A 21,645-nucleotide genomic window follows, 5' to 3' on the forward strand; every position below is an offset into this window, starting at 1 on the left:
CGTGAGCACTCTCATTTCCTCTCTCGTCCAATATAAATTGTAGGGACTTTTGATCTTCTCATAAATTGTTTAGTTTAGTTTCTTGTTCTTCTCTTGGGACCAAGAGATGACGTTTTTACGGAGCTAACTGCAACCTCTATTGCCCAATAAAACATTTTCTTTTAGTATTTCGCTCTTTTTCTTTTATTGACGCTTTTCTCTTCCAAAATTTTCTTTTTCGTATCTCATACTTTTCTCTGTTTCTATGTTTTTGTGCCAACAGCACATGGTCATTCACTATAGGCTAACCGTGCTGAAGGCAGCCTGACTTCATTATTCTTATGTGTCGAGATCTATGTATGCACATGGTCGTGTTATAGTTTATGGTTATAGAACCTGGACTTCCGGTGATTAATGTTTATAACATCTATATTAACCAAGCCGTGTGTGCATAGTTTGTTAACGAACAGTATCTTATTTTCTTTGACAGAAAAATATATAAATAATTAGTTAAATACATTTTTCCCTATGCAACAAAACCAAGCAATATGTTGACGACCAAAATATTCTTTAGGAAAACTAAAGGGGGAAATGTGTTTAAGGTATTAAATAAAATCAAAAATACTTGACATTTTATGATTTGTAATTGATTATATGAATGCAATCATATTCATTTATAATGCGGTTTTTCAAAGGATTAAATATGACAAAACAATTATAAAAATATTATGATTTGTTAAAGTTTAGTTTTCTTTTTAGACGGTTAGGGAGCATTACCTTAGAGATGATATTCATTGTGGATCTAAAGCTTGTGGAAAGTGCGTGTACAGAACTCGAAACATAATTTTAGATGACGAGGATTCCAGTGTAAGCAGTTCTAAGATAATGGAACCTTATTATCTATTAATTGATACTAATATTATTTTAGATCAAGTGAGTATTGTTTTAATCAAACCTGTTTAATGTTTACAATGTAATGTATTATTATATAATCTTTATTCTTTTTAATATAAAAATATATAATTTCTAAGATTGACATTTTGGAAGAAGATATTATTTGCAATGTCATTATTGTACAAACAGTGTTGGAAGAAGTGAAACATAAAAGTTCTACCGTATATAAAAGATTAAGGAATATTATCACTAATCCGCAAAGGAAATTTTATGTATTTGTTAATGAACATCATAAGTATGTTAACAATATCGTATTCATTTATTTATTTTATTAGGTATGTCTTATTATTATTTACTTTTTTTATTACTTCTATATAGGGATACTTATGTCGAGCGTAACCCTGGTGAAAGTACAAATGACAGAAATGATAGGGCAATTAGGGTTGCAACAAAGTGGTATAATGCACATTTAAATTTAGATGACAATACGATCAAAACTGTGCTATTAACAGATGATACACGCAACAGAGAATTAGCAGAAAAAGAAGGGATCCCAGTTATTTCAAGTAAAATTATTTGTTTAATAACTTCAAAGATACTCTAATTTTTGTTTCAATTTACATTGTTGTTTTTTTAGTGGAAGATTATATATTATCGTTAGAAAATTCAGGCTTTTTGGCTGATAAATTATGTAAAAAGAGTTATGGTGCAGTATTTGAGGGCCCAGAAATTTTCCCATGTCATCTTACACCATTTGAATTACATGAAGGCATAAAAAATGGGAAACTTCTGCAGGGAACCTTTCAAGCTTCAAAAGAAAATTTCCTTGAAGGATTCGTGAATGTAGATGGAGTTGAGAAATCTGTGAGTACTTGTTTTCTATATTTTTAATAGATATGTATTTATTACATATATTTGATTATAGATTTTTATCCAAGGTCGTAGTAACCTTAATAGAGCTGTTGATGGCGATGCAGTTGTAGTGAAACTCTTGCCAGAGGATCAGTGGTCATCTCCTAGTGACATTGTTCTGCAAGATGAAGAAGAAGCAGATGCTGACGATGATATTTTAAAAACAAATAAAATATTAGATAAATTTGGTTCATCAAACAAGATGCAAAAGACACCGACTGGCAAAGTTGTTGGAATTATCAGAAGAAATTGGAGACAATATTGTGGAATATTGCAACCCAGTAACATAGAAGGGGTAAAAGCTGAGCAAATTTCCATAATTAGATCATACATACATATGTATATTCTATATTTCATAATCTTCTGTTTATTTAGAATGTACGACATTTATTCGTGCCAGCTGAACGAAAAATACCTAAAATAAGAATTGAAACTAGACAATATACTGTGCTGTGTAAACAGAGAATCATCGTAGCAATTGATTCATGGCCACGTAATTCTAGATATCCTCTTGGTCATTTTGTACGCGCGTTAGGTGAAATAGGGAACAAAACCACCGAAAATGAAGTGATATTGTTGGAACACGATATCCCCCATAGTCGATTTTCTGACGCTGTCCTCAGCTCATTACCAGAGATCTCATGGAGAGTCACGGACGTCGTATGTAGTAATATGCAAGAAGAAAGTAATCCTTTCAAAGCTCATATAAATTGAATGTATCATTTATAGGACATAGCACAAAGGGAAGATCTAAGATATTTAGATGTATGTTCAGTCGACCCACCAGGTTGCACAGATATCGATGATGCGCTTCACTGTAGAGATCTACCAAATGGTAATCTAGAAGTAGGTGTACATATTGCGGATGTAACACATTTTGTAAGGCCTGGTACTGCGTTAGATAAAGAAGCAGCATTACGATCTACGACTGTATATTTGGTTGACACGAGAATTCACATGATTCCTGGTACGATTTATTTCAATTTTATTTTTATTGAATAAAATGTTGAAGATTCTAACATACCATATAATATATTAACTATTACAGAGTTACTCAGCACAAATTTCTGCTCTTTACGAGAAAAAGAAGAGAAACTAACGTTTTCTTGCATATGGGAAATGGATAGAGACGCAAACATAATTAATACTAGATATTGTAAGTCCGTAATATGTTCACGAGCAGCGATGACTTACGATGAAGCTCAACTAAAAATTGACGATGTTACTCAACAAGATTCACTTGTAAAGTCATTAAGGAATCTTAATAATTTAGCTAAAAAGTTAAAAAAGAGACGTCTGGATAATGGGTATGTAAAATTATGTTACAAAGATATACATGATAGTATAATTTGCTTTTTATTGCAGAGCGTTATTATTAGCATCTCCAGAAGTCCGTTTTGAGGTAGACTGTGAAACGCATGATCCTATCGAAGTGGAGGTAAAAAAATTGCGAGAAACTAATTCTATGGTGGAAGAATTTATGTTGCTCGCAAATATTTCGGTTGCTAAAAAGATTTTAGAAGAATTCCCAGAATGCGCTGTATTAAGAAGGCATCCTGAACCACCACCTACTAATTTCGAGCCTCTTATAAAGGCCGCAAAGAATCAGGTATGAAAAGCTTATTCAAAAAATAATAATTCTGGTAAAACAAAATTTTTCTTCAACAGGGTTTTACTATAAATGTAGATAGTGGCAAAGCATTAGCAGATTCGTTAAATAAATGTCATAAAGAAAGTAACCCTTACTTTAATACTATGTTAAGGATACTTGCCACACGCTGTATGATGCAAGCTGTATATTTTGTTAGTGGCATGCATCAACCAAGTGAATACTATCATTATGGTTTAGCATGTCCTGTTTATACTCATTTTACATCGCCTATTCGAAGGTAGGAAAATTTGTTATGCAAATAAATAATATTTAATTTGAACGTACATATCTATTTAATTTTATAGATACGCAGATGTGATGGTACATCGTTTATTAGCAGTTTGCATTGGGGCTGATGCAACATATCCCGATTTGTTAGACAAAAAGAAGAATCACACACTTTGTCAGAATATGAACTATCGTCATAGAATGGCTCAATATTCTAATCGAGCATCAGTAGCACTAAATACTCATGTGTGTATTTGGTTATGTATCTTTGATTTCATTATCTGAATTGATTGTTCAATTGCGCATATATCATTCATTATGCTCCTCTCTTTTTAGTTATTCTTTAGAGAAAAAATTCAAGATGAAGAAGGTTATATACTTTTTGTACGAAAGAATGCGTTGCAAATATTGATAATAAAGTATGGCTTAGAGGGGACTTTGTACCTGAACAAAGACAAAAATTTAGGTGCTACATTTATATATAATGACGAAGATCATTCACAAACCTGTGGAAATATCGTATTTCGCACTTTCGATCCGGTTACTGTGCAAATAAGTTTGAACAGATCCAATATACAGCATGAGAAACTAATATTTAAGTTGGTTAAGCCGTTTGTAAGTAAATTATTACTACGAAAGCAAATAAATACTAATTGTTTCTATATAGTTCAATGTTCATAAAATTGTATGCGAATAGATTCCAGGTTTCAGTGTACCTCCAACAAATACTGCAGATACTTGTCAGATGGTACCGAAAGAAAGTACGAAAGAAACGGTAAAAAGAAAGATAGGAGCAGAGAAAGTATCAGACAGTAATACCAAAAGTGGAGGAAGCAGGAAAAAACAGAAGAAAAGGAAACACTAGCTCCATTGTACATTTTTTCCCTCTAGAATTAAAGATATACAGACTAATCGTTAGATGTAATGAGATATAAATACAATAATAGTTATATTTATAATTTTATCATAAATAAGTATGTATGTATTAATTATTATATATGTATACATATTTATGTGTGTTAAGAAACAGAAATGATAAAAAATGTAATATTTTTATTAGAAACAAAAAGTTCTTAAAGAATGTACAACTAGATACTATTTTTTATGAAATAAGTGTGACGAATAATCGCAAGTTAGATAAACGAATTTACATCAGGGTGTCTGGTAACCGATGGTACAACCAGATGGAAAATGATGTAACGTGAAAAAATAAGTCGAAAATATAAATAAATTTTGTTCATATGACGCGTCATGTAAAATTTTCACATAGAGTCATCCTGTACCCGGTTGTACCACTAATTACAGAACACCCTGTATATACATTGGCGTGCGAAATTAAAGGACCAGTAAATTTGTTTTCGACGAAAAATTGTCGATACTTAAACTGTTATAACATCATAAAAAATCATTCAAGTGCATAGTCAATGATATGGTACATATAAAACTTATACTATTTAAAACTCATATAAAAAAATTCATATATTTTTCTCTTTTTTTTACTGTACATGTTAAATAATTTTTGATGTAAAGAAGAAAATTGTCTTACATTTAAGTAAAAGCAGCAAAAACGAAAATGATATATGTATTGAAAATATGATATTCTTATTATACTTCGTCTGTGGTTATATATTGTCGTATCTTGTGCCTCCCCGTAGCGTAAATTTTAAGAACCTCATGTACCGACGTAGCTTGTTCCTCATAGCATGAATTTTGGTGCGGTAAATATGAATTGAGCCGATTAATGCAAAAGCGGAGTAAGTGAATTTGTTGTCTATTTGGTTTGGCACCACGTCTCGAAAGCATGACTTTCATTTTGTTTTGTGCAGAATTGATGTAAGTATATCTTCACTAGTTTCTTGGTGGATAACAGAATAAGTAGGAATCGTCCACTCATTCCCTTACATGTTTACTTTAGCCCTCGTTATCCAGTAATTAAACTTTTTGAATTACACCACTTTTGCATTAAACGGCTCAATTGTGCAGCGACATAGTTGGGTCAATAAACGGAAGAATTTTGACAGAAAATTTATTGATTATCGCTGATAATTATATTTCCAATCGCACGTTAGTTCGCATATTTATTTTCGTTACCATCGGAAGGAACATATTATCCCAGAGCATAAAACGCTTACTTTTCTATACGATCCATCCCAATCAAATTAATTTTTATCAACGTAAATTACTAACAATTTTCTCAATTGGATATCAAATAGATCACGTTTTATTAATGTAAAACCGAGGATATAAATAAAGTAAATTAGGAAGATTAGACAAGAAATTTATCGCTGAACTTAATGCATTGGGAGTTCAAAACGTAAATAATTGTACAAGTTTTAAAATCTCTTAAATTTGTATTTAAGTTCTTCAAATTAATACACGGTTCTAAAATTTTCTTCATTTAAAATTCTGTGTTCGATTCTAATCTATTCGATACTCTCCAATTTCATTTAACTTTAAATTCACGAGCAGTGTTTCGAGAAAATAAATCAAATTTACAGATTTATATACGTGGAATAAGCAATACAGCTGAGCGACGGATTGTCGCTCGTTGCTCATCGCTCTTCTGTATAATCACGGTACAAGTGAATGCAATATGGGATTAGAAAGAGCTGCACATTTGCAAATAACGTATACACATTCGGGCAGTAAATATGCGAGTGTAATACCGTTCAACGAACAGCGTCAATGTGCGTGTTGATCAGACAAAGACACGAGTAGCCTCCATGTAGCGTCCTCTTTCTATTCCCATACCGCATCCACTTACGCGGTAACGTATGACTCGCGTAATCTATCTTTATATTTTTATGGTATAGGATCGTGGCTTCAGCGTTCCACGGGCAACAACCCAACCTAAAATTCCCCAGGTTTCCTAAAATACAACGATATAAACATATCGTTTCATTTTCCAATATATTTTAATACAATTATTATTATTAGGAAATTACTTGCCAAAATTCTTTGAAGTAAAGGAAATTTAGAAATGAGCTTTTAAATAAGTACATATAGAGGAGATGGTTCATTTTGAAGAGATGTCGCTGTACGTGGAAATGTCGAGGTTGGCAGTGTTGCAAGCTAGGGTTTTGCAAAAGCTACAAATTTGGGTAGTGGCTTTGAGTAACATCGTAACCTTACGACGCGCGACTAACACGTATTGTTGCATGTTATTAATGATTTACCGGGGTTTTTGAAATAATCCATATTTCATTACTACCAATTTATTGTATAGATTAGTGTCAGTGGTAACCGTTTTAGTTCTGGTTGTTTGCTTGTGCCGGTTTGTTGTTGCATCTTCATTAAGAAAGAGTTTATCTGACAATGGGAAACGTTCATACTTGTGGTCCAAACGAAGCTTTGGTCGTATCAGGTATGTATAGATGAATGCTAAATAAGTATTTTTTACAACTCGATCAAGCGGTGCAATATATTAAACTAGAGCTGCCACGCTTGGTATTTTTCGTAGGCTTCTGTCGCTAATTTGAAAAAAGTGACGTAAATTATCGTATGCTACGAATTTTGAGAGATTGTTGTTTTAGAGCAATTTGTATAGAATCTCAGTACATTTATAAAATTAATCGAACGATTAACTTTAACCATCTGACAGTACACCGCCCTTGTCAGTATCAGTTTAGTGTATTTGGTTTCGCTCGTAGTGACACTTCCTAATTTATGCATGTGTCAATAGCTATTTGATTAACACGATACAACGAATGCGCACCGTAGAGAATCTTGGTTATTAATTTCATAACATTGAGAATCTTTTATTTTGCTGCACTAAACATAGGATAATATAATGCGCATGTTGGAATTATTGTTAACGTAAGGATAAATAAGCACGTAATGTGGAAAAATGAATTTTAATTATCAGTTCGTCGTGGAAAAATGTGATTAACATTAATATAATTAATCATACACACACACACATATGTATATGTCCTAAAGTAAGTTCTAAAAGTAAGTTGGAAAATAGATCTGGGTTAAATATCCTCAAGGTGAAATTGATAAACTTAAATGTAATACGTAGCATACATAAGTATGTAGTTTAATTCAAGTAATTGGAAATAGGGTCATAGGGTCAATAGTTTTCACTTGCATAACTATATTATTTTACTATTATTTCTTTATTTAATTACGAAATAATTTGGCTCCTGCGAAAATACTTCAATCGTATGTGAATCATAATTGTAAATATTACTGGAAGTTATATTCTTCTGCACACATGCAGCCATGCACTTGGATAGCTACTTTGTTAAAAATATTACAAATAAACGAATCTGTGTATCTAGTCTATGTATTTGAACTTGTTCATTTATCGTTTGTGATAGACGATAAGAGCTAGCACAAAAGGCTTCATTTAATTGCAAGGTATGAATTGCGCAATAAAAATTAGAATGAAATAATTATTGATTAAATAATTATTGGATTCTAGAGCGAAGCGGTCGATATATTACAGATATACATATATTATTATACATACGATAATTACCGATATCCCATCCACCTCACCGATTTCGATAATTTTGAAATATGTCGTCGGGGACATGATTCTGAAAAATTTTTTCCTATACATACAACCACCGCTCGGTAATAGTCTTCTAGATATTCACAAAAGACTGTCAACCACCACCACCACAGTGAATCCAACCTATAATTGTGCGTCCATTAGATTTAATTAGATATTTATATTAAGTAATATTTACTTATTTATAACACTTACTTATAAATTATACTTATCTATAATAAGTATTAACTTATTATAAATAATTAACCATGTCACTGCGCCACGCCAGAAAAAATTACTGAAAATTCTCAATGCGAGAATTGATCGTAAATATTAATAAATAAAAAAAAAATTGTGCGTCCATGGCAGGATACGCATTAGTATTGGCCGGATAAAATAACGTCTAACACAAATCTAATTCTTATTTTTTGTTTATAACTTATATAGATTTTGGGATAGGTGTGATTTTATCCGGTCTCCTCACGGCAGCAGGAAACCAATACTTCCGCATAGGCTGTCACGGATGCACAACTATAGGCAGAATTCACTAGTAGCAGTAGTAGTAATGATAGCGACAGATTTTTGCAAATATCCTAGAATCCGTGGCCGAGCGACGATTATATGTACAGAGAGAAGTTATTTAAAATGTTGATTTCTACAATATATTAAAAAATCCTCGAAATCGGTGAGGATACTTAGGATAAAACCTACTAAATGTTTTAGAGTTGTTGCGAAAAGTTTTCGAATTTTATTTTCATGAATTTCATCTTTTCAGAAATAAACGTAAAATAATTGAAACGATGATAAATAAAAATGGTTATTATCTAATCGGTTGCCATTTTCACATGTATTTTTTCGTAGAATTATTTTTATGGAAAGAGGAAGTATGACTCATCCTCCATATTCGTGTCATACACGCAAACTATTTGTTATCTTTTATAAGATTGATGAAGCGAAATTACTCTTCCCCACGATAATATTGTACAATGTAGCTTTTACAATTACAATTCTAACCTACAACGTTCGTGGCCTTCGTATTTCAACAAGAAAGCAAAATATCAATTAACTAATTACTATATCGTGCCCCCTCTTTGATACGATACAATCTTTGATCGAAACATGTTTCGTATAACAAACAGTTCATAATTAATTTAAGTGGTACACTTAGGTGTATCATTTTGTTATGATCCAATTAAAAACGAATATCTTTAATGTATTGGGTCTAAGTTAGTTTCTTAATCCGCCCGCCGCGAGGAAAATCTAATCCAATACATCGATGATATTTAATCGAGTAATATTACAACAGACATTTCTTGCTGTCGCTACGCGGTTGTGCACGGAGCTTTCATGTTCAAAAATTATTGAAATCGGAGGGTAGATAGTTTTTGTGCAATTTCAGCAGAATTCTTCCTTCGTTGTTCAACTAGATGGAAATGCATATATCTACATCGATCCACGAGTCGTAAAAATGTCGGTATTGCGTGGAAACGCAAATTGGCTTTTGTAGTAGGAAAAATAATCTTTTATATTTGGACGAATATTTGTATTCTATTGGCATTATAGTAGGTACTATATATATACAGGGTGGTTGGTAACTGGTGGTACAAGCGGAAAAGGGGTGATTCTAGGCGAAAAAAGAAGTCGAAAATATAGAATAAAAATTTTTCGTTCGAGGCTTTGTTTTCGAGAAAATCGACTTTGAATTTTCGCTCGGTACGCGTGCAGTTTATCACGTCTCGTTATAACGGATCTCACTGTAGATCGTTGTCTCGATGGAAAAATGAAAAAAAAAAAATTTTTTTATTCTATATTTTCAATTTCTTTTTTCGCGTAGAATCATTCCCTTTCAGCCACCACCAATTACCAACCACCCTGTATATGTGTGTGTAGCATTAAATTAATGTAAGGATTGTACCAAGCAGATTGTTGTTAAGAATAACCTTGCAATGTATTATCGTCTATTACTTTTGACATTACTTTTTGTTGAAGTGATTCTCACTTCTAGGAAAACATATTGCATTTGCAAGTTCCACTGTAGCGATAGAAGGTCAATGTTTCCGATCTCAAATTGCATCCCTAGTAATCGTCGGAATCGAACTGGTGTTTCTTACACTCGGATGAACACGTTTGTTTATAAAATTAAGTACCAAGTTTTCTCATGGCCCTTGCTCTGGAAACTTCGACTTTCATCAAAATTCCGATGTCGTCGGGGTGGCTTAGATAATTAAAACGGATAATAAAAAACGCGAGCCCCTCGCAGCCAGTGATGGTTAGCGGTCCTTTTCGATCTAATAGGAAATCCTCGACGTGTGGCTTGAAATTATTCGCTTGATCCTACATGTTTGTGCCTACTTGATCGCGCACGGTGAAGTTTGGTCCACCCTATGTATCCACCCTTCGCTTTGGCTCTAGGAATCCTACACCTGCGACCGATTACCGCTCTGCAGTATCGGTCGGATGGTTTCGTTTCGTACATTCGATCGATCATTGAGACGGTTTGTAAGAAGGGCACGAGCAGCAGAGCAATGGCTATAAAGAAATTCTCATCAAGACCAGCTTTGATCAGGAGAACGCCGACATTCACAATGAAATCGTATCGAGAATTCGGACCGATCGTTACATTCGCTGAGAATAGTTGATTTTCGTGAAGGATGTTCGGAGTCATCATTAGGCTGCCGATCATGCGTTCCTCCGAAGTAGAGTCAAAGTTCTCGAAATTTGTATATAGCTGATTATATTTAATGGCTACGCGTAATAATTCGAGATGGAAGTTATAAATTGTTCATTTTTTTATTACTATTCGTCGATCGAAGTTTACATTATTTGTTACATCGATACGGTATATGTGATACAATGTACATACAATTATCGAATATAAGTAATACGTACTTATATTTACGTCAAAGGATAATTCAATTAACGAATTAATCGAACGATAGGTACAACTTTTGGTATTTTATTTTATAAATGTGCGATAAGACGAAGATTCGACCCTTTGTTCAACCATTTCATTCGAATATATAGGTGAGAAATTTGTTATCACTCGCCTATTGATTGACACGTACTTCTCTTTGATAAATTTCAATATCGAATAACTACAAAAAAAAATTATTAAAAATGGGTGCAGTGTGATGCATTGATTGTGATGTTAGGCTTCCGATTAATAGTATACGATTTCGATTACTATCTCGCTAATAAACTATAAGAATTCTTCTCTTTACATAAAATAACGAATGTCCGTGTCGAAGAAAAAAGTTTAGTCTTCTGAACGGTACACAGGATTTAAATATGTATTATGTTTGTGACATTCGTTGTTCATAGTTGCAGATTAGTTCTTAAAATATTCTGGCCTGAAAGTTTAATTACACACAGATTTGTTGCGGAGAAGTTACGTAATAAGATATGGCACGTGCACGAAGAAAAAAAAAGAACCTGAGAAAAAAAGAGCTCGCTTATTGAACAAAAATTGTATGGTTATTCTCGAGGAAAATAGGTAATAGGGTAAGTAGGAAAAAGAATTCGAGAGGAGGTAAACTTGTGTTCATCTATTCAAAAGTCGCTATTTTGAATCAAATAGTGTGATAGTTATGAAATTTGCCATTCCATGTTGCCATGGAATTTTTCATTCGTAAAGGACTTCTTGTTCGTTTAAATCAAAAGAAACAAATATTTTTCTTAAAGTACATAACGCGTTGTGTTATATAACATAGTTAAGTCTCGCGTAAAATATCCTTTATTTTCTTGAGATACAGGATTGGTGTTTCTTCGTGCAATTTAGTCAAATTTTCTGTTATTATTATTTATTTTATTTAAAGTTGCATAGATTATCACCATGGTCTAATTTTTCTTAACATTCGATGAATAAATTCTGTTACACAATTTTTTAATCTGTAGTTTCGTATCTTTCCTCCTCGTCCGTGTTGCACGATCGTATTTCGATCCCTGCAATTCAGTTTACCTCCGATGATAACAACCGTGTAACGAGGCAAGTATTACGTGAAATTCATATAATTATCCGGAGATGCGGATACGAGCTATCTGCCCACCTGTGTGCAATGCGTTTACGTCATAAGCTTCTTGATCGATGATAAAATATTAACATTAATTCGTAATTTCTGCTTGTAGAGCACGATCTGATTCTATATGTAAGAAGGTTCCCTATTTCGCTTTTTTCGATGATCGTTTCATAGTTTGTAATTAAATTTTGTACAATAATAAACTTTACAGTTAATCCAACCATACGATGAAGTTATTTCATTTTCGATGCAATTTGATTCGTTCGCTGTATCGGATCGTTTTGTAACAACCTTTCACTTAACGATAATACTACGATTAATTTAACAAAATTTCATTTTTATGTACATATAATCAAGTACACACACACACACACACACATACACACGCGCGCACGCACGAACACGCAAAAGAGTACAAATCTACCAACAACAAAACGTAACTAAAGTACCAACAGATATATCTATCTAGTAAAGATCAACAACTTTTTACTAACTTTTACTCGATCCGCTAATATGAAATCGCTAGCTTCTTCTCGCAGTTTCTACCGTCAGCCAATCGTTCTTTACGAGATCGGCTCCCTTCTCTCCGATCATAATTACCGGCGCGTTCGTGTTTCCGCTACAAATGGTAGGCATGATCGACGCGTCGATCACCCTCAACCCTTCGATTCCGTGTACCTTCAGCCTAAAATCGACGACGGCGGTGGGATCGGTGGAAGGGCCCATCTTCGTTGTTCCGACCGGATGATAAATGGTCATCGAAATATGTCGAATGTGACACTCCCAGTACGCGTCCGAAGCAAATTTCAGGTGTTTGCACCCAGGCAGTTTGATCCTGTGAACTCTCGATCCAAACTGCTTAAAAACCTTCGCCTCGCTAACTCTGATCGCGATTTTCGCACCTTCGACCAAAGTGGCGATGTCCATCGGATCGGAGAAATAATTAGCGTCGATGAGCGGGCTATGAAACGGATTGGAACTACGTAGCCTGACCGTGCCTCTCGATCTAGGCCTGAGCAGAAGAGGCATGATGGTCCATGCGTCCTTATTCGTTATAGGTCTGTACACGGTATCGTACACTTGATCGGTTATTCCGAGAATCTTCCTAACTTGCACGCCGCCGTCTGAATTTATGGACGCCGGCGCCATGTGTAATTGAATGTCCGGATAATCGATGGACCGATTGGCGTATTTCGTGTTGACGAAGGCGTAGCCCTCGACGCCGCCTAGAGTGGTCATCGGACCCCTTCCATTCGCCACGTAATGCATCGTTACCGGAGCCGCTTGCAGCCGATCCTGAACAATAGCCACGGGTTTGTCTATCAGGAACGTCAAACCACCCATGCCAACGTGATCCTGTAGATTGTCGCCCACTCGAAGGTCCTTGATCACCGGTATTCCAACGTGACGCAGGTGTTCCTTCGGTCCTACACCGGATAACATGAGAATCTGAGCGCTATTTATCGCTCCGGCTGAAAGAATCACTTCCTTTCTCGCTCGGACCATTTGTCTGCGACCATCCCTGACAAACTCGACGCCTGTTGCTTTCATGGTGACAGGGTTGATCAGAACTCTGGTTACGTGAGAATTCATGGCGGTGTGAATGTTCCTGCGCAGTCGAATTGGTCGCAGAAACGCCTTCGCCGTCGAGCATCTGCTACCTCGGCGGATCGTCCCTTGAGCTATCATAAATCCCGTTTGCTCTTGTCCGTTTATATCCCTGTTCTCGTAGCCCATCTCCGTTCCTGCTTGAACGAACGCCACTACCAAAGGAGTCTTCCACGGAGATTCTTGCACCGTCAAGTACCCACCAGTCGAGTGATACGGACTCCTCTGCAAGTAGGGATTCCTGTTATCCTCGGATTTCTTAAAATAATACAACGCCTGGTCGTATCCCCAGCCAGGATTGCCCATCGACTCCCAGTAATCGTAATCGTGTCTGTTCCCTCTGACGTATAACATGTAATTGAGCACGCTCGAACCACCTAGAACTTTGCCACGAGGCCAATTACAGCGACCACCTTTCATAGCCAGACAGGCTCTCCCCGTCGGTTCTGTTTTATATTTCCAATCTAATTTCGTCAATTGAAGATACGCCGCCAACGAAGGTACGTCGGTTACTTCGTTCTCATCCGGACCAGCCTCTAGTAGAAGAACGTTCCATTTTGATATTTCTGATAGCCGATTAGCTACGACAGCCCCGGCTGATCCAGCTCCCACAATCACGAAATCGTATTCCGCGTAGAGAGGATATTTGTCGATAGGCCGACTCTCCGGGTCCAGTTGATCGTATCGATAGTAGGACAGACCTGCTATTAATAGGGGGATTAGCCACAAACTCGTGCCCACCAGGCTCAAAGCACCCTTCAAGGCTGACGTGACCACGAGCGCGCTGAATACCATTCTTTTCCACTAGATAGATTCTTAAATTTCACCGAATGATATTTCCGATTTTGAAGTGTTTTCGCTGCTTCGTATGTCATCATGAAAGAATGTCTGGTGGCCGCGTGCCGATTTTCTCGATACGATGTACTTTGGATGATACGCGGGGATTTACGTTCTTCATTGCTTCTCTGTAAACAAACGAACGACGAGCGTTAGACCAGATAAAAGAGATAGATAAGCTGTGAATTTTTATGCATTCGTGGGAAATTTCTTTGCGAAAGAATGCTCGAATCGTAGACAGGATGGTTGGTAACTGGTGGTACAAGCGGAAAAGGGGTGATTCTACGCGAAAAAAGAAGTCGAAAGTATAGAATAAAAATTTTTTTTGTTTTTAATTTTTTCATCGAGACAACGATCTACAGTGAGATCCGTTATAACGAGACGCGATAAAGTGCACGCGTACCGAGCGAAAATTCAAAGTCGATTTTCTTGAAAACAAAGCTTCGAACGAAAAATTTTTATTCTATATTTTCGACTTCTTTTTTCGCCTAGAATCACCCCCTTTCCGCTTGTACCGCCAGTTACCAACCACCCTATATAATACGTGCGTTTTGTGAATATGTAATATGGAAAATATCGAAAGTATTGTAATTTTTAGCGGGTTAAACAATTCTAGTTTGAAATTACATTCATGAAAATATGAATTTGTATAAACATCTACGGTCTAGCAAATAAATATCGTTGGGATATAAATGTTAGTCTACTATTATGGCTGGTGACACTAGTGACAATTATTCTTTCATGAAACCGAATCTTAGATACAAGTTGCAGAGAGACTCTAATTGCTAGTCTATTTGTATTTGATTGCTCGAGATTGAGTCGTTAACATTGTGCTATAGTAATTTTGTCAAGCATTTCAGTTAGAAATTAGAATGGATTAGACGCTCGTAGAGATCGATAATCCGAAACTTTCAACGAATGGAGAATCTTTCGAGTCACGGAGGACTGCGCGCTTACCGTTAAAACTTGCAAATCAAAAACAAGCAAACCTGCTGACCACTCGTCTATCGTCTATTTTTCTAATTGTTTTACCAAGCGATATACGTATGTATGTAGATAGATGTTCTAGCAATTGTACGCTAGGGCTCGTACGTCAACTTCTATTCGACGATTACGCGATTAATCAAAACATCGATTAAGCACGATCGATCCCGCGTACAAAGCATCGATTTTCAAATCGGTAAACGAGAAATTACACGATCTCCCGTTCAATTTCTGCCTTTCAAATTCCGGACGCTTAAAGTTTTCTCATCGGGCAAGGGAAAGGAAACGATCGTGGTAATCAGTGCGGGTAAATCGCGTTTCAGTACGACGTACTACGAATCCTGTTGGACGATGCGGAAGGAAGGAAGAAAATTGTAGGAAATAGAGCTGGCCCTAATTAGCAGCACGTGGAACTCGACGCGATTTGACGGGCAGCATGCGTCGCGGTTTATCGATTAATTCTCGCGTAAACCGGCCTACAAATTAATCAAGTTGTGTGTTTGCCGGTAGAATGGGTAAGATGGTGATCTCGTAACAGGGGAAGGTGAAAGTGTTCCATCCACGTAAACCTCTGTCACGTTCGTTTTCGTCCACGGATTTCTGCCGGTTATGTTACGTGTCCTCTCTCTGCTTGCGTTTCTTACGCCTCGACTACCATCCACGCTCTCGGCTTACGCTACGATCTTCCTGATCTGACTCGAGTATTCCTGATTCGGGTTATTCGTATATCGCGGCACCTTGCTTTTCTCTTCTTGTAGCCGCCGATACACGCGTTCGTTTGGCGTCTTAAATCTAGAACGTGCACTTTCGTATTTTACGAGTAACGAAATTTCTTACTTTATTTGTAGGTTTGTAGCATTTCTCATCGTTATACTGCGAATTTCTATGCATTTATAGGAGACTCGAGAGTGCATAGTTTCACAGAATGCACATAATGCGAAAAGATATAATATATAAAATATAAAATATCCACGGTTTAATACTTTCCATAACATTTGATAGACGAAACAATTTTCTATCCAAGTTCTACTCTTTCAATTATATTCCGGAAAGTACGAATCTGCAGCCTATCGATCGTGGATCGTCGGCTGGAAACTGCGATAAAACGTTCGACTGACGATAATAGATGAAAGTTGCGGGAGTAGAACGATAGAAGTTGCTCTCGAAATGGATATAGAGAACGAGAAACGCGTAATCGAACGAGCGCTGTTGTAACAATTAACGAGCTTGGACTATTGCTGATGTAGCAAACAGCAGTGGAGAGAGTAAGTAGGAGGATCGATCACCGCTTTATTTAGGTTAATAGGTTCTGGAATGAGTCTTTGTAGGTTTTCGCAGTAGATAAATGGTTGCTTGTAAGTTGTACGACCGGTTAGTTTGTGGAAGATGATTTTCCATAGAAATATAAATCTATATGGGTGACACAAATTATTTTATTTTTAAATGGATAAAATTACTCGTAGAATTACTCGACGAACGAGTAGCTGGATAAATTATATTATGCCCAATTAATATCTTAACTACCATATTTTCCCTATAGTCGCTGCTGTAGACAAAATTGCTACAGAGAAATTGATCAAGCGTAAATTATTCAAACGCAAAAATATCCGCAGAAAAAACCTGGCTGTATCATACGTCGATCTTACATTTGCTTCGGGAGAAAACGCATCTATTATGCTTAAAATGTTATTTCCATCGTTCGTGTCCGCCGAGTCACGAAAGAACCCGTGTTTTGCATCGGTAAAAAAAGATACGAGAAAGTTTTAAAACCACCTGCGTTCGTTATAACGCGGAAAACGCGATATTCGTACGATTCTATCAAAGGGGAAAAGAATGGAAAAAGAAAGAGAAAAAAGCAATTTTATCGAGTTGTTGCTCATCGAAATGGGTCTCGGGGATAGAGATCCTCGCAAACCGAACTGAAACAACGTTGTTTCCAATCGATGAACGAACGAACGAACGGTGAGAACGCAAGCTAGGAAAAATCATAGTCTCTATCGCCTCGCAATTTCTGCATCGCGCAAGAAAATAACGCGGAAATTGGCAACTTTTCTCTCTGAAAGACGCGTTCTCTATTCTCTTAGATTATCGCATTTAGATCGAACGTGTAACTCTCTTCGCGCTACGTAATGGGATATTTGTTCGTTGCGCGCGATTCTTAGGAATAATTACATTCATTTTTTATCTCAAGACGATCATAAATAATGTCGTGAATAATGTCAAATGTTGTAACTTTTTTTCTTGAACGCGTTGTAGTTGAAATCTCATTTGCGTACAAAAAGAGGAATTGTAATGTACAATGCTGCTGGTAGTAGGAAAATAAAATAAGACAGACAGACACACACACACACACACACACACACACACATGTATATGTATATATGTACGTGCAACAAGTACCTATTACAGAAATATTATACGACGTACTACTTTTGTCACGTACAAAATATATTCGCTTATTTGGTCGAATCAATCAAGGTTTATCACCGCGATCAACGCACTCGTCGTGTTTCGCTATAGCGCTAACGAAGTTTTAAAACTTTTTCCTCGACACGTTTATGAAAATTAGCGAATATACGTTATTATATATCATGGACGTTAAAGTCGACCAGTTACCATTATAATAGAGACGTTATTTCTGCCGACAAACGTGATTAGAAATTGACGTTTAACGACTACAAATCGACTACTCGTTTAACATTTTCAACGACGATACGTATCCTGTACACGATCCTGCTTTCTTGTTTCAGGTAAGAGTTTCGCCGACTGCTTGATCACCAAGCACCCAGCCACGTGAGTTCAGCGTAAATTAGTTTTTCTTTGAGCGACGTAAAGGAGAGATCCGTCGAAACTTGGAACACGCGTTCACGTCTCTCACTGCGTGGATTATTTCGTTCGTGACGAGTGTAATGTTTCGCTGTTTCTTTAAAAAAAAAAACAAAAAAAGGAAGATACCCGGTAATAGCGATAACGATAGTAATAATAATGATAAATACGATGATATTAAAATTGTTTTCATTAGAGAGGCATCACGAAACATTCTCGATTCAATGAGAAAATTTTACAGAGTTATTGCGTAACCACTTGCGACTTTCTTTCTTTAAATGACTTTCAACGGCGAAAGAAAGTATATAAGATAATCGAGCATGAGTAACGTCGATGTATGCAGTTTGTTTGAATTTCTTTCTTTTTTTCTATTTTTTTTTATTTCTTCTATTTTTTCCTTTCTTGGAATTTCTTGATATCTTAAGCAGGAGTGTTAGATCTATGAGATGTATTTAAAACAAGAATTCGAGATGCGTGTCTTCGTGGTGAGCACGAAAGAGTTACGTAAGCTGAGATATTTAAAAAGGTGCGCCAGGAAATTATATTCTATTTTCTATCTTCTTCGTTAATTTATATATTTATATATGTTATGTTTATTATTTTTTATATTAATTTATTCTATATTTTATACTTTTGTATTTTTTGGCAAAATATTTGAATAAAATGATTTATAGCGGTGCGTTGTAGTCTATTTTTTTTGTCTTTTCTTCTTTTTCTAAACGCATTAGTATTGATCTCTGGAAATCTGGTCGGATCTAATCTGGATTTTGTATGAATTTTATCGCATAGCATAAGACTGCGTAATATCGTAAAACCGGTCTTATGTTAGATGTTTACAGCGAAAAGACAGATGTAACACTCTCATCGTTTGTTTAGAAACTCACGAATGACGAAATAAGTTGTAACCTATTTTATTATTTTATTCCCTTTTCGCCCGTTTTAGTATCGAATCTTTTATAATTGATATTTTAGTTCTCGTAATCTTAAATTTCTCTTATTCTCTATTTCTTTTTTACTTTATCTTTTATTATCTACTAAATGATCTACTAAATCGATTATCTACTTTACTCGAATCACATACTCTTATATCGTATTATATCGATATTTTCGATAATTTTGTTCGAGTTATTTGTTATTGAATTAAATTAAAATAATGGAAAACAGAATGAAATAGTAACGACTTTGGATAAACGTTACGGATCGTGTTTTGCAATAGAAAAGGACTCGCATATGAAAGATTCGCTCATGAAACGCAATTAGATACCACCACATGGCAACGCCAGTAGCGAATAACGTAAAAATCTGTACGTAATCTAAGCGTAAAGATCTATGTCACCGTTCCACAGCCTTGATCTGTGCTGCCTGCTATGAATATTACTCCGATTCTCGGCGTGCACGATATTTAATGAGACTATTATCGCATGCAGTCGATTTTTAAATGAATCGCACTCTTCGATTTTATTATAATCTGCAGATGTTCGCACGACTGTTTTTCAATACATTCAAAATGACAAGATTAACATTGTATTATTTCTCCATATTCTATACATCTTTCACTTGTCCCACGGAAATGAAAAATTGTTTACCGAACGTTCGTTTTACAAACAAGAATCGCAAACTCTATTGCAAACGAACACTCGGAAGAAACCTGATTTCGCTTATGTCTAGTTGATGGGGAAATCGTCTGCTAGACAATTCGATAATATCTTTTGTGTTTGTGGAAACTCGTAAAATCGACTATTACGTCTTTCGTGGCCAGTGACGATCGGGTTGCTGGAAACGACAGAAATATTAAAGATTCGAAACTCTGTATATTTTCTTACGAATGAATATATGTTACTCGAGTTGGACAGAACAGAGAGAAATTTACTATGCGTAACCTATAGTTACACAAGTTTGTTATAATTCTGTCTAACACTCTGTATCAACGTTACTTGGCTTTCTCGCGAAATATCTGAAATGTCGCACCCGATTCTGATAATTTCCGTATCAATCTTTCTCACTGTATGTCTCACCTTATATCGTTTCGACATCTGTAGATTCGTCTTGCAGTGATTCACAAAAGTATTCGAACGCTTACCACAACAAATTTTTCTGGCTACGTATATCATGTGCATCCTACGAAATATCCTTACACATATATCTCCAAAATCTGGTTAGCGCTGTAACAAGACGCGACTATCGTGTTTAAAAAATGTATATAGAAGTTGCAAGAGATTTATCGCAAATACACGCTTATTGTTAGCGAAAAATTAGTATACAGCATAAATGATAGTCTTAAACGTATAATTAGCGTTAAAAATGCTTTCATCAAATATCGTGCTTTATCACTATGGTAAATAATTGACTGTTCAAATACTTTGCACATGCCTGCAATATAACGATGCGGCGGTCGTGTCTCGTTACAGTGCTAATGAAATTTCAAAATGTTTCGTATAATATATATCTACGTAAGAGGTTTCTATATTTCCTATACTTTGTAAAGTTCCTTCGACGACCCTGGATTATCTAACGGGCAGTCCTTAGAACTTTCTCCGGGAGAATTCTCCCGTGATGTCGGAGGAGCATGTGCCAATATATCTCCGAACAGAAACCGAACACTTTTGCGAACCGCTTACCTTCGTTAAGATGTTTACGAAGCTTCTCTCCCCATGAAGTCTGTCGATTTTCCATTAAATCCTTGGAATCGACTTCCTCTTTATTTGGATCGTCTACATGGATGGTATCGATCGGTATCGCGGATCCGTAATTCCGAATCGCCAACCAAATGGAATGAAACTACTTTCTTCTCGGTGGAATTAGACGATGAACGCAGGAACGATCGCGAGGACGCGCGATTTTCGGCAGGATCGATCGATGCAAGTGGTTCACCAGTTTCGAAACGATAGTAGAATGACGGGTAAGTATCTCGGAAAAACGATAGAGCACTGTGCCGATACTACGCTCTCTGATCGTTTTACTCTCACCGTCCTTATCCGTCTGAGTAACCGATGCCTGGGTTTTCTCGTCCTTCTCGAAGGCTCCCAACCGTACGTTTGGCAGTGAAAGTATTCTCTTCCTGTGGTTACCTACGCACACCTATCCTCCCCTCCCCCCTAACAATGTGGTAACAGCTGGTGCTTACACTAGGTTGCCATTACCTTCCGTACACACGCTTTACGTTACATCCGTAAGAATTCCTGCCGCTTCCTTTCGGACACGCGCCTTTCTTT

General features: G+C 36.1%; 3 protein-coding genes across 4 annotated transcripts in view; 2 read left to right on the forward strand and 1 right to left on the reverse strand.

The window, feature by feature from the left end:
• The first annotated feature begins 394 nt into the window (after positions 1–394).
• On the forward strand, positions 395–5,289 carry Dis3 (exosome complex exonuclease RRP44-like protein Dis3). Its single transcript, XM_033343022.2, has 14 exons — positions 395–581; positions 739–912; positions 1,011–1,168; positions 1,252–1,439; positions 1,511–1,737; positions 1,799–2,080; positions 2,161–2,445; positions 2,515–2,752; positions 2,834–3,092; positions 3,151–3,394; positions 3,454–3,674; positions 3,742–3,910; positions 4,001–4,279; positions 4,362–5,289. The coding sequence occupies exons 1-14, from the start codon at positions 528–530 to the stop codon at positions 4,527–4,529; spliced, it is 2,946 nt and encodes a 981-aa protein (XP_033198913.1). The 5' UTR covers positions 395–527; the 3' UTR covers positions 4,530–5,289.
• Positions 5,290–6,749: 1,460 nt separating this feature from the next.
• Flo2 (flotillin-2) overlaps positions 6,750–21,645 on the forward strand; it is a 95,289-nt gene continuing 80,393 nt past the window's right edge. For both annotated transcript variants that reach the window (XM_076618108.1, XM_076618109.1), the window contains exon 1: positions 6,750–7,028. In XM_076618108.1, the coding sequence (XP_076474223.1) occupies positions 6,980–7,028 (49 nt within the window). In that variant the 5' untranslated portion in view covers positions 6,750–6,979. The remainder of the gene's footprint in view (positions 7,029–21,645) is intronic.
• LOC117161456 (glucose dehydrogenase [FAD, quinone]) lies at positions 10,934–21,479 on the reverse strand. The gene is made up of 2 exons (XM_033343011.2): positions 21,052–21,479; positions 10,934–14,751 (listed from the first exon to the last, which is right to left on the reverse strand). Exon 2 carries the CDS (start codon positions 14,579–14,581, stop codon positions 12,701–12,703), a length of 1,881 nt encoding a protein of 626 aa, XP_033198902.1. The 5' UTR covers positions 14,582–14,751; positions 21,052–21,479; the 3' UTR covers positions 10,934–12,700.

This window comes from Bombus vancouverensis, chromosome 4 (assembly GCF_051014615.1).
Source record: "Bombus vancouverensis nearcticus chromosome 4, iyBomVanc1_principal, whole genome shotgun sequence".
NCBI classification, from domain to species: Eukaryota; Metazoa; Arthropoda; class Insecta; order Hymenoptera; family Apidae; genus Bombus; species Bombus vancouverensis.